Consider the following 13,545-nt stretch of genomic DNA (forward strand, 5'->3'; position numbering starts at 1 on the left):
GGTGCGAATGCACCTGAACTGTCAAGTAGGAGCACGCGAGAGGTCACGCCACGAACGCCGAGCAGTGTATTCTCGCAGGTCGAGCGGCGCCACGGCGCGCGCGATGACGTCATCGCTCGGCGTTCCTGCGCACGTTCACCGGCCCAATACCAAAGCATCGCTGCTTTAAAAAAAAATGTTCGGGCAAGGTTTTCTACATGTGGCTGCCAATATTTTTTACAGCCTTTTTTTGACTCGTCCGAACACCTTTTCTACTTTAACATCAAGTTCAACCAAATGAAATTTGCTGTCCAGGATAGCCCAATTCTCCTTCAGGATTTTGCTTCTTTACAAAGTGCCGTTGTTCTCTTGTCTTCATATTAGTGCACACAATTTCGGAAGCATCAAGCGTATTCGCTGTTAGAATGATTTAATCATGACATGCCTGTTTTCTTAGACTGTGTATAGACATATCCAACATTCCAATTCCACAGCTCCATAAATGTGTGAAAAAGTGACTTTTGAAAAAACCAGTGTGCGTCCACATAGGCCACTGGACCAGACAAAAAATGAAGTATTATTTATATATTCTGCATGCAGAATTTATATATTCTGAGCCATGTAATTCCACCCTTCACACTTCCCATATGACATTCGCTGGGACACCTGGCACCTTCTGTCTCCAGTTCAGAAGCACCGGCCGCTTTTTTCCTCCCAGCAAAAAAAAAATAATAATAAACAGATCAAACAAAAGTTTATCCATTGTTAAACAGATCAAACAAAAGTTTATCCGTTGTTACAACGAAAATCACACCACCAGCTCTCAAGCCATCGCACCTGTGCAAGTAGCAGCATATATTGGGTTTCTTGATCACAGCCTGCCCAGGCCTTGGCGGTGACGTATTCTCTGTAGAGATGACATCAGCAGCAGATGTGTCGCTAGCATCTGTTGCACTGGAACACTCACCTGGGACGCCAGAACTATCACTTGTAACTCTAGCGCTTACACTTTGTGGCAGGCAAAAGGGTTTGACACTTTAACTGATATCTGCCAATTGGTCTGCTGGTGACAGAGTGGCTGCACGTACGTGTTCACAGGTACATGCAGCCATCAAATAGTGCAACATCCACAATCCAACGCTGGCCATTCCGTGTGCCATTTAATAGTGCGACATCCACAATCTACTGCTGACCATTCCGTGTGCCATTGGATAGTGCATCATCCACAATCTATCCACAAACCACTTCCAGCATTAAGGCACAAGTGCCGAAAGCACCAAAACAGGTATTGCCTCATACACTTTCCTGCGCTATGTTTTGCGACATCGCAAATCTTTAATGGTGACGCACAGGATTGGTGAAGATTTTTTTTCTGAAACAAACACACTGCAGAGGCAACGGGGACTTGCACTAAATGTAAAATGCCAGAATGTGGAAACTCGTGCTCAGTGTGTCTCAAGAAGGCACAAACTCTGACACTCAGACATTACTGAGCAGGTTCTTTCACTACAACTGCTGATAATTAGGTTTGTGTGAGTTGCAATCGTGGTCCAATGTTCTGCATAGTCGTAGGTACCGTCAGATGACTTGGGCAAGTGAATGCGAAAGAAATTTCCCCTTTTTGTTCTGTGTGTTTGTTTATGTACGACATTTAGCAATGAAACTCCGAGATTACCGGCACGACTGGCTAAATGACATGTCTGACAGAAAGCTGCGCGCGTGTTAGAAAATTACGTACAGAGCTTTTTCTGCTTCTCCTAGGCGGAAACAACTCCTGTGCTGAAAACACCTTGAATGGCTTCGTAGTAAGTGGTCCCTCTTCACAATGTGAAACGTGATTTCTTGTGTCACGCAAAAATGGGAGAGAAGTGAGAGAGAAATGACAGCTCTAATTGTTTATTTCTATATTTCAAAACAAACAAAGCATCGACTGCCATTAAACAAAGGCCAAAACAGCTTTGAATGTGTGACCTTTCAGTTAAGACCAAAAAGTTTTTTCAGCCTTTAGTGTCCCTATAAATTTTTCTGGTGTAGGCGGAAAGCAAAAACACCCGTGTGTACGAGATTTCGGCACACGGTAAAGATCCCCAGGTGGTCAAAATTAATCCGGAGCCCTCCACTATGGCACGCTTCATCGCCTGCGTTGCATCTGCGCGTGAAACCCTACAATCAATCAATCAAGTCCGTATAAATTTGACTTTCTCACTGACAAAAATGTACTTTTGTGTGAACAAAACTAAAGTGAGTTATAAAAAAACAATACAGTATTACAAATAAAGCAACGTTGAATGTTGTCTTAGTGGTCCCTTTAACATAATGATATGCACGCAACTGTAAAAACCAGTGTGTCCTAGCGGGAATTGACAACTGTAAATTGAGCAACTGCAGAGGCAGCATGGCTGAACGATTTTCGTTGTGTGTTGTGTGTTTACATCTATCTGCGTTGTGAGAGTAAAATTCAGCTTTGAGCAGTAACCGCAGCCTTTTCTTTCTCGCGGAGCAAATTTCGAAGAATTTTGCCACCGATATTCTTGGGCAGTTCGTCCACAAACTCCACCTGGGTAGATCAGAAGTCAAAATTAGTAACGCAAGACTACACAAGGAAGTAAAGCCACTGTCTTCAGTTTGAGAGGCTTAAACAGAAGCTCTATCATTCATCTCAGCTGCAAAAATGTCCCACAGAAGAGATACCTGCTTTCAAACAGATTACATAAAAAAAATAATTATACGTCCATTGGCAGTAAGCAGAAAAATGTTCTGGATGCCACGCTGTTCATTAATTACTGGTTCTTAGCAAACGAAAATTCTTTATGCACTGCACAGGTTTTAAAGGAGCACTCACACCAATTTTCGGCGTTAATATTATTGCACAGTTCGCTTCCTTCACTCAACAGAATACCCTGGCTGAAATATGAGCGGCCTGCGACGCGAAGAACATAGTTCAATTGGATTTCGTTTATCGCGCCGACGGAGCAGCGCGCGGAGCGGCACTCCGCAAATGGACATCAGCGTGACATCACTCCAGGAGAGGAAAAAGAAGTGACGCGACAGCACTCGTCAAAAACTCGTGACGTCACTTCACGCGCGCGGCCCCACAAGCAGCGAGCGAGTGCAACACCCTCTCGAGCGGATTCTAGTTCACTCTATCCGCACAAAGCGGTGAGGTCAGGCAGGGATTCTGTCATATGCGCCATTCGGGATGAAAGCGCGGGAATGTGAAACAAACGATTTTCAGGCCGTTCAATGTAATTAACTATCGCGCGCTGAAGTATTTGAAGTGCTGTTTCAGGTTGGCCAGACCATTAAGCATCGATAAAAGCAATAAAAGTGCAACAAAATTTTCGTGTCAGTGCTCCTTTAAGAAAATGAGCATTAATTGAGCCACTTTTTGCGACATTTGCACACTGTCATTTCAGAGTTACCTGGCTAAGCCTTTCATCACCTTTAAAGAGATTTGCAGTGCAACAAACCTTCACAAAATCTACTCGCATGTTAGTGTTATTCAAGCAAGTTAGCACACAATAAGCACGTTACCTTGTGTTATGAATGTATGAAGCTTGGAGCTATGCTTTTAGCCCCACATTTACAAATTTCGACGTGCAATTTATGCTAGGCATGAAGCAAGAACTGGCTATAACTGCATCCCTGTTATACCCAATACTTAGTAACTGTTATGAGGATGCGAGCTAGTGCAGCAAATAAATGCTGCATTCTCGACGCATTCCCGAAACAACTCCAACATATCAAACCTAAAGTAAACAATTTTACACTCCATCCAAGAAATAAAGCTTCAGTGTTCTTGAGGAGCAAGAGCACATTTGAGATTCTTGACTAGACCTGCATGCCTTTTCTGTAGGCCTTACTCAGACTGCTTGAATAAATTAAGTTTCTTTGTACAGTTGAACTCATTTACAGCAACTCTGGTTAACATAGCGAATGCGCAAGTTTGGAACAGCGTTTTATAAGACAAGCCTCTCAGTTGAAAGGATTAGTACCATCAAATGATTCAATCTTGATGAATCCGCCCAACGTATGAGCTGCTATATGTAAACAAAAGCCTTATGTTCTGAAGCAAGCCCTGAAGACACCATAGTAATCTCTTAAAGGAGCACTGACACGAAAATTTTATGCTACACTTTTATTGCTTTTATCGATGCTTAATAGCCTGGCGAACCTGAAACAGCACTTGGAATACTTCAGCACGCGATAGTTAATTACATTGAATGGCCTGAAAATCGTTTGTTTCAAATTCCCGTGCTTTCATCCCGAACGGCGCATATGACAGAATCCCTGCCTGACCTCACTGCTTTGTGCGGACGTCACCGGCGTCTGCTTGAGAGGGTGTGGCCATAAGCGTGCGCAGAGTTCTCGATTAGGGGGGGCAAAGTCTTACCGCTGCCCCCCCCCCCTTCTTACAGCTACTCCCGACCTCTTCCCACTGAAGGCCTAGTGCGCGGGCCTAGCGGTCCGAACGCAGTGCAAAGAGGGATGGTTATAAAATGTTTATTTCAATGCGATGAAATTGCAACACATACAAAATATTTCTGAGCAGAAATTTTTACTTTAATGTTATAAAATTTTTATTTCAATGCGATGAAATTGCAACACATACAAAATATTTCTGAGCAGAAATTTTTACTTTAATGTGTTACATTGGCTAAATATGAGCCAATTTGGCGCCCCCCTTCAGATGATTAGGGGGGGCGGCCGCCCCCCCCTGCCCCCCCTGTGCGCACGCCTATGGGTGTGGCGCCCGCTTGCCGCTTGTGGGGCCGCGCACATGAAGTGACGTCACGAGCTTTTGACGAGGGCTGCCGCGTAACTTCTTTTGGCTCTCACTGGATGATGTCACGCTGATGTCCATTTGCTGAGTGCCGCTCCGCGCGCTGCTCCGTCGGCGCGATAAATAATTAAACTATGTTCTTCGTGTCACAGGACGCTCATATTTCACCCAGGGTATTCTGTTGAGTGAAGGAAGCGAACTGTGCAATAATATTAACGCCGAAAATTGGTGTCAGTGCTCCTTTAGGATGTCCCACACTTTCATGTCTGTCATTTTCGAACACCTCAGGAGCTATTGTATCAATTGACCTATCCATTGTGCGGAAAATTGAGGAGCATACATGACTCATGGTTAGCTTTGTCTGGGGCAAATGAAACTAATACCCGTGCTACACAAGCGTTTGAAAGAACATTTCAGTCGAGTGACCTTCGAAATTTTCGAACGCCATTCGAACTGGAAGGAGTTCCGCCAATCTCCACGACAATTCTCAAAGGCAGTCGAAAGTTTCCGCATTTGCCCGCCATGTTTTGGTGTTGCCACTGCTGCCCTGTTTTGTAACTGACAAAAATTTAACTTTGGAGATAAAATGAGCAAAAAGAAAACAGTTATTAGCAATCAAATTGATAACAATCAACAAGCGCGAACAAAACATGCGCTGACAGCCAGTTTTTTTTTTTTTTTTTTTTGTAGCACTGGTGTTGAGAGTATTAAGTTACCTTGTGATCGTAGAGCAAGTGATAGAAAACAAAATCAAGTGAAAAATTATGAAGATTGTGCACTTTAAACCCCAATTTTCACTCGTAAATAATTCGACTGAAATGCCTTTGAAATGCTCGCATAGCACGGGTAAAACAGCCTGCAGATTTTTCGTTACAAGACAACGACCAGCATGCTTCAGAGGTCGTACACAAAGGAAAGAGCAGGAACGGGGGGACACCTTGCGAGGGTACTTGTACGGTGCGGTGTGCTTCTTGACGTGCTGCTGAAGCTCTTCGGTCAGACGCCTCGTGTCCGCGGTCCTGTAGTCTGCGTGCAGCACCACGAAGGCCTTGACCACCTCGCCACGCTCAAAGTCTGGACTGGCGACGACCGCACACTCCATGACCGCCGGATGCTCCACAAGCACGCTCTCCACCTCAAAGGGGCCGATTCGATAGCTGGGGGTGAAAATATATGCAGAGGCAGGGATTACGGTCAGGTTAAAAGAACAAAAACGCTAAAGGCTTATAGAGCTCATGCTTTCTTATCATTAGTTTGCTTACGCTTGTCAAGCCATACCTTGCGGAGTAGCAACACCAAAAGCTAACGTGGTATGACCTGTTTCAAGAAACTGAAATACTACAGTCAAACCCGACTATAACAAACCCGGATAGAGCGAATTATGCTACATATCGAACAAAAATAAATCAGTTACGGAAATACACGCGAAACATGTTTCTTATAACGAACTTCACATCTGATATATCGAACTCGGCGTGCTTAGAATGGCCGCCAAAATGCACGGTCTCGGAGCAGCGATTGAGATGTTGATTGGCCGTGACTGAGATATTGCGCCTCGTATGGAGTGACATGACGCCCGACACTTTCCACAGCTGTTTTCGACGTGCGGAGCTCACGACAGAACCCGCCCAGTCAGTGAGTCGAGTCCGGACCAACACAGCAGCTCGCCAACCTTCCCGATGCTGTGCCGAAAGGAGTGTCCTGCGGAGATTTCCTGAGCGTCGACGACGCCGTTGCCGTCACTGTAAGCCCCTCGGACACGGGCACCGTCAGCAGCACCGTCGTCAGCAGCACCGTCGTAACCACTGAGGAGGCAGAGGATGTCCTCCGCCAATATTTCTTAGATATTGAAGGACACGGACTCGAACTGATGCAAACATTGTCTCATGTAAAGAATGCTGTGCTAGTTAACGCTGCCAATACGAAAGGGAAAACAAAAATCACCACTTTTTTGGAAGGCGTTAAGGCGGAAATTAGCTCTATTAATTGCAATAAGTCGATTGTTTTGTGTATGGTAATGACATACTTTATTTTGTTCGTTTCTGCATGGGGGGAAGGCAAGGGGATTCTCGTGTATTGCGAACTCGTAACAATAAATTCGTTAAGGGCGAGTTCGGCTATATCGAACTATTGGATATATCGAACTAATCGTGGCTGCAGTTCGCTATAACCGGGTTTGACTGTACAATCAAATAAATTTCATTTTTTAACTTCTGTAGTGCAATGTGCATGTGCACACAGATATTTTTAGATCAGTTCAGTCCTACAAATTCATTTTATGCTTAAAACCTACAAACAAATGCATGGAGGTTGAATTAGAATAAAGCCATGCAAAAAAAAGGGGGTATCTATAATTAGGGTTGTTCGTTTACAAATTCGTACACCCCGAACACGATTCAGGAGAATCGGGTTAAACCAGATTTCTCCCCAAATGGACCTTTTCAAAGTAGCGATCTGCACAATTGTGGGTCGACGGTCCACCGTTCTCAACCAGTACTTGCTGGAAGCAAGCCCCACAAACACAGCTTTTGAACTCATTGAGTGTTGGCATGACTCTAACGCTCACTACCCCAGGCTTAAAAATGCTGTACCGACATTTTCGCGCTTAGCAAGCTGTGATATTGAGAGAATTCCTCCTGGCTGAGATGCGTTCAACGATTGGACAGGTCGTGAATGAAGTTGTCCATGTGGATGATAACGAATGCAAACAATTAATGCGTAAAAAATTGATTACCATCTTTTTTGTGAATAAAATGGTTCATTTCTTAAAAGTTATCAATGCTCTTTACTGTCACCATTACTGGTTCATTTCAAAGAAATGCCAAATTTCGGAGAGTGTTTGCTAGAAAACCCTGATGTCCCCTCGAATTACCAGCTTGAAACAAGGGCCAATTTTAACGTGTTATAGTTAAGAAGCTCATGACACCTACTAATAAAATAAATTCAGTGTATTACTTAGTAGTACATCTCCAAATTTAACCTGAAAAAACTCGAATTTCGGAATGGTTTTACAAAATACCTGATTTGTCCACGATTATGCGTACCCGATTTTAAGAAAATGTAATACCCGAAAACGAACAACCCTATTTATAATCCACAAGCCAATAAGCCAGTAACCATGCTTTCTGTCCTATCACAATGTCCAAATTTTGTATGCTGACCAGCAGTGAGGTGTGTGATGCCATAAGTTTGAATTGAATGAACAGAATGAATGAAAAAAGACACGTACCCTGCTGAGATGATAACATCATCTGCACGGGCGTAAAACCAGAAGTATCCATCATGATCCTTCGACACACAGTCACCCGTGTAATAAAAGCCATTCCGAAAAGAACTAGCTGTTTTCTCAGGATCACCCTGAAAGGCAATAACGATGAGCTCAGGAAAAAAAAAAAAAAAAAAAAAAAAACAAGCAAAAATTTCTCTGACAGTTATCTAAGTACCACGTAAGCATTCGCTACTAATCACCTGCTGTTTATTAAGTGCAGAGCACTTTAGAGGCTCGCCCTGCTGTCGTAGCTCGCTCACTGGGCCCAAGTAAAGCCACATGGCGTTCTGTCGTCGCAGTGTAACCCAGAGGCTTCTAAAGCCAAGTAGTTTATAAAGTCATGAGCATTCGAAACTCGTGCACCAATTGCGCTTGTCGTACATCTCCCCGTTGTTTGGCACTAGAAAAACTGTATGCACATTTGAGGCAAAATATACGTAACTAACCGGCAGCGTCCGTGTTCATTTAATTGGGAATTCGCTCGTTGGGTTGGTTTTTCCGATAGTAAGTGAGAAAAAGTGGCAGTACAACGCCGGCACGTGCGAGAGGAAAAGCAAGCACAAAAAGAACAGAACTCCAGCTGGCACAGTTTCAGGCAGCGGGCGTGTGAGCACTGCGAAGGCGGGAAATTTGAATTGCGTTGGGTGGCAGCAGTGAGCAGATAACGGCGCTCCAGCCCATTATGGTGAATCACTGCTCTGCACTTCCGACAGCTTTCACATTGAGTGGAACGGCTTTAATTTTTTTTTGTCGTACGCTGCTGTCTTTGGTGTAACAGCTAGAGACACCCCACAAGGGACTACACAAAGAAAAGATAGGACTTACCCGATAGCAAGTGAAAAACCCCAAAGGTCGTTTCTTGTTTACGGACACAGCAAGGAGGCCAGTCTCACTGACAGCAACTTCTTCCCCATTCTTGTCATGAATCTGGAAGGAAGAGTCGCACAAAAGCTCTACACGATTCAGCAGTTGCGTACGTATCATTCCTTCTCGCAGACAAGCGTCAAGCACAGCAGAACACTTGTTAAGTCATGTGCTCTACGTTCGTGGTTTAAATAAGCTATATGCACATGGAATTAATAACGGCATTTTTCAAATGGTAACACAGCTTATGGAGGTAACATTATTATTAGTACTAATCTTATACACCAAACAAAGCCCAGGTGAAAGCTCGGTCTGAATGACAAAATTAACTTAGTCAAGAACGTCGCAAGGTCTTTAAGTTTACTGAAGCAAACTTTTGCTCCACAATGAACTACATATAAGAAAAGCTTGAACGGTGAAAAAGCAGTCAAACAAAGTGACGTATGCACAGTCGAGAGTTGGCGAATCGAATGCCACATTTGGTCTGCAGGCATTTCTCTTCTATCGCTGTCTTTTCTCAGAATCACTCAAGCAAACTGAGAACACTGCTGATCGTAACAAAACCATCTGGAAAAGTTAAAAATGGTTTAAACTCTTTCCTCATTGAACAGCTGATTGATGGATGCAGCTTAATTTATAGGAGCCAAGAAGAGAAAACACAAGTTTGGTTCATTCAAAAGATTGCCTTGTTAGAATCATACTGACACCACTTTTAACGTAAACTTCGCTCAAATAAGCTACATAATTAGGAAAAAAAGGGAATGGCCATGCGACCCACTAACTCATTTCCCGCAACAGAACCTATGATGTCATACCAGACAGCTCTGCGATTGGCGGAGGGCGGCAAAAGCAAGCGCAAATTAGGCAGAGCTTATAAGCTTGCCGAACGAGCTATTTGCGCTTAAATTTAGGGCACATTCTTTTGAAAGCCCTAAGAATGGTGGGACAAACAGTGGAAGTAACGAAAGTATACGTAAACATAGGAGTACCGATGCGTATGCTGCTGTTGGTACTGCGTGGACTATGCTTGGTTTAGCTGCACAGGACTGTGGGGCTTTGGGGTTGTTTCAGACGACACTGGCCGATTGACGCAAGTGACGATGTCTTACGTGACCGTATTTGTCGAGCGAGCACCATGTTGCACGAAACGATTGACAAATACATTCACAAACAAACCTAAGCCAGAAAACAGTTTGCTGCGGTGTGGTGGCGCCATCTACGTTTACTAACGGTAAACAAAGCCCTGTGATGTCATTGCAGACCACGAAAACACACAATTTAGCGGGAAAATCAAAATTTTAACTTTAATTAGTTATTTCTCAGTGAATAAAGCGTCGTTTGCATTCGGACAAGCACTGGGGGCAGTATAAAACACGAAATCTTTCGAATAACACAAACTTGTGTTTTGTCTTCATGGCTCCTTTAATGCTAGAAAAAAAAAAATGGGTGTTCCACTTTCGGCATGGGATGAGAATTATCATGGGAAGCCAGGCGCCAGCAACGGAACATAAGCGAAATGATTCACAAAGTATTGTTTGTGGCAATAGATTATGTAACGTTATAAAATAAATCACCCAATCTTTATCGCCGCCATTCTTTCGGGGCTACACTGCATGGCATGCATTTTGAAAGGAACAGGCAGCTAATGACTGTTCATAGCTTGCTGTCATTGTCAAGGCTGACTGCTGAGCACTTCAAAAAGTCGCTATTCATAGTTAGAGCTAGAACTGACCTGCAGCGATACATTCCGAGCTGGAACACCCATAGATCCAGGCTTGACAGGAAGATTCTTCGGTGCAGCACATAAAATCACCTGGGTAAGAAAATTTCAAATTGAAGAGGCAAATCAAACGACGAAATACGGCAGCTTGAGGTTTTAGTTGTATGACTGTTTGTTTACAGGTTAATTACAGCCCAACTGCTTGTGCTATGTGCACTTCTGTGCACCAATTTATCATTCTACCGTATTTATTCGAATATAAGGCGAGGTTTTTTTCCAAAATCCGTAGTCGCAAAGTCATGCCCTGCCTTATATTCAAAGCTCACTATATATATATATATATATATATATATATATATATATATATATATATATTGTGAGAGACGACGGTTCTGTGAGAGACGACGGTTTGCGTGGCCGTTTATTCGAACGCTCGGGCTAAGGAAGAAGATCAAGCGGTGATGATGATTATTTACAAGTGATGATGATGCCGAGCCCATCGGGGCTAGCACTGATGATAGTGGGTGATTACGAAGAAGCGCCGGTAACATAACCCAAAGTACTGGGAGTGTAGTCACTGGGTCTCACATAATATATATATATATATATATATATATATATATATATATATATATATATATATATATATGGTGATTTTTTTTACTCTCCAAACTGCACCCTCACCTTATCATCATGCATGCCTTATAATTGAATAAATACGGTATTTCTCCCATTGATGATGATGAATTTGAATTTTATTGGCGCAGCAGCCAAATTTGGCTATAATGCGCCAGACACAAGGTAATATATTACATTTGAACACACCACGGTAAAAGGCTCATGTAAAAGTGATGTAAATATGGTAAAATCAAAGTTTCTGTAAAAGCTTGATTGCACTCAAAAACTTAAAAACCTTTTCTATGGGAACCAGGGGCTCATCGCCTAGTATGTAGTAAAACAGGGTGCAATGGAATGTGAAATTTATAAAAGTGGGAAAAAAATTCACGACGCTTGTTTTCGTAACTACGACACTCTATAAGTATGTGTATTACCGTAAGGCGTTTCCCACATTGCTCACATTCTGGAGGGTCTTCTCCTAGCAATAGGAAGTTGTGGGTCAAGCACGTGTTGCAATTCTTAGGCGACATAACGCCACCTCTACAAATATTTCTTTATGTCTGCAGCTCTGCCACTCTCTCAGGTGCGGCTTCACAAAGTGGAGCTTGTTTTTATTGAGTTCTGTCCATTCAGACTGCCACTCCTTCATAATTGATCATTTTAGTCTCCTTCTGTAATCCTGGTAGGGTAAACGAGTTACCGTCACCTCGAGCTCTTTTGTCTGGGCTGCGAGGGCATCTGCCTTTTCATTGCCGTCAATTCCTACATGACTCAGTACCCAACAGAAGCTCACGTCTAAGTGATTTTTGTTACAGTCCATCAGTTGGTTAAGCACTTGTTGAACATGCAGATTTTTGGTTTTTTTTCCTGAACACAGGGCTGCTTGTGCGCTGAGAGAGTCAGAGAAGATGACTGACTGCGGTGTCCTTTCAGTGCATACTTTGTTTAAAACGAGCTCTATGGCATACAGTTCGACAGTGAAGATACTAGCGTCAGGTCTGAGCCGTTGGCATTCTTCGTAATAAGGTCCAATTGCAGCTGCTCCCACATGCCTTTCTCCTTTAGAACCATCTGTAAAGTAAGTAGCACATCCAGCACATCTGAACTGAAGATCTAAGAAATCTTGCTGCAGTAGTTCCTTTGGAGTGTTGTGCTTATTGTACTTCAGCAAGGAAAAGTCACATTGTGGCTGGTGGTATTCCAATGGAGTATAACCGGTTCTGTGGGTGACCAGCATGGTATCATCTACATAAATTTCAAGGGCTTCATTAAGAGTACGGTACCTGAAAAACATGGTTGGAATAGTCCGAGGCTTGTTGGTAAAGAGAGTTTCAAAGCGAGGTTTCAAAAACAGCTGTTGACAAGGGTGAGTGGTGCACAAAAGAAAAGGCAATACCGGCCGCGTGGCAAATGAGCAGGATGAACTTAGTGTACAAGGGCAAAGGAGTCAGGACAAACCCGAGCTTGTATAGGCCCGTAACCGTCACGTCAGTGCTGTACAGGTTAGCAGTGCAGACAGTGAAGTTCGAACTAGAGCAGTGGGTGGAAGAAAATAGGATATTAGGGGAGCTTCAAAATGGGTTTCGAAAGGACAGAAGACTAGACGACAACTTCTTCGTGGTAAGCCAATGCATAGAGGTGGCGAAGATGCAAAACCGACCTTTGTGGTTAGCCTTTCTGGACATCGAAGCGTCATATGATAATGTAGACAGGGAGCGGCTTTGGAGTATCCTGGAGGACGAGGGAGTTGGGGCAGAATTCATTAGCTTACTCAGGGAGCTATACCGGGAGAACCAAGTGCAAATAGTGTGGGAGGGGGTAACATACAATAGGCCTGTATACACCTACAAGGGTTTGAAACAAGGATGTCCTCTCTCTCCGCTGCTGTTCATGATCTACATGGCGGGGTTAGAAAGGAAGCTAGAAGTCAGCACGCTGGGGTTCGACTACATGAAAAACGGGCGGGTGGTGGAACAACGGGTTCCCGGGCTAATGTATGCAGATGACATATTGTTGATGGCGGACAACCGGATAAGTATGCAGGGCTTGATGGATATATGTGGTGAAGAAGCGACGCACCCAGGGCTATCCTTTAGCAGAGAAAAATCGGGGATCATGGTCTTTAATGACGGCGAGGAGCACAAAACAGTATCAGTGCAGCAAGTAGAAATACCATTGGTGAAAGAGTATAAATACTTAGGAGTATGGCTGAACAACAGCGAAGATTACACGCAGGCACATGAGGCTCACCTTAAGAGGAAAGGAAGACGGAACGCGGCTATAATGAAGCATAGAGCCCTCTGGGGATACAGC

At 43.6% G+C, this 13,545-nt stretch overlaps 1 protein-coding gene across 1 annotated transcript in view; it reads right to left on the reverse strand.

Moving 5' to 3' along the window:
* Positions 1–1,859: 1,859 nt before the first annotated feature.
* The window catches only part of LOC144138229 (acyl-coenzyme A synthetase ACSM3, mitochondrial-like), a 29,215-nt gene continuing 17,529 nt past the window's right edge, over positions 1,860–13,545 (reverse strand). The window contains exons 12-16 of the mRNA XM_077670422.1: positions 10,627–10,707; positions 8,856–8,957; positions 7,992–8,119; positions 5,700–5,919; positions 1,860–2,536 (exon numbers count right to left, since the gene is read on the reverse strand). Coding sequence (XP_077526548.1) covers positions 2,438–2,536; positions 5,700–5,919; positions 7,992–8,119; positions 8,856–8,957; positions 10,627–10,707 — 630 coding nt within the window. The 3' untranslated portion in view covers positions 1,860–2,437. The remainder of the gene's footprint in view (positions 2,537–5,699; positions 5,920–7,991; positions 8,120–8,855; positions 8,958–10,626; positions 10,708–13,545) is intronic.

Source organism: Haemaphysalis longicornis, unplaced genomic scaffold, assembly GCF_048455015.1.
Source record: "Haemaphysalis longicornis isolate Haplotype H1 unplaced genomic scaffold, Haemaphysalis longicornis Haplotype H1 scaffold_5, whole genome shotgun sequence".
In the NCBI taxonomy this organism is placed as follows: domain Eukaryota; kingdom Metazoa; phylum Arthropoda; class Arachnida; order Ixodida; family Ixodidae; genus Haemaphysalis; species Haemaphysalis longicornis.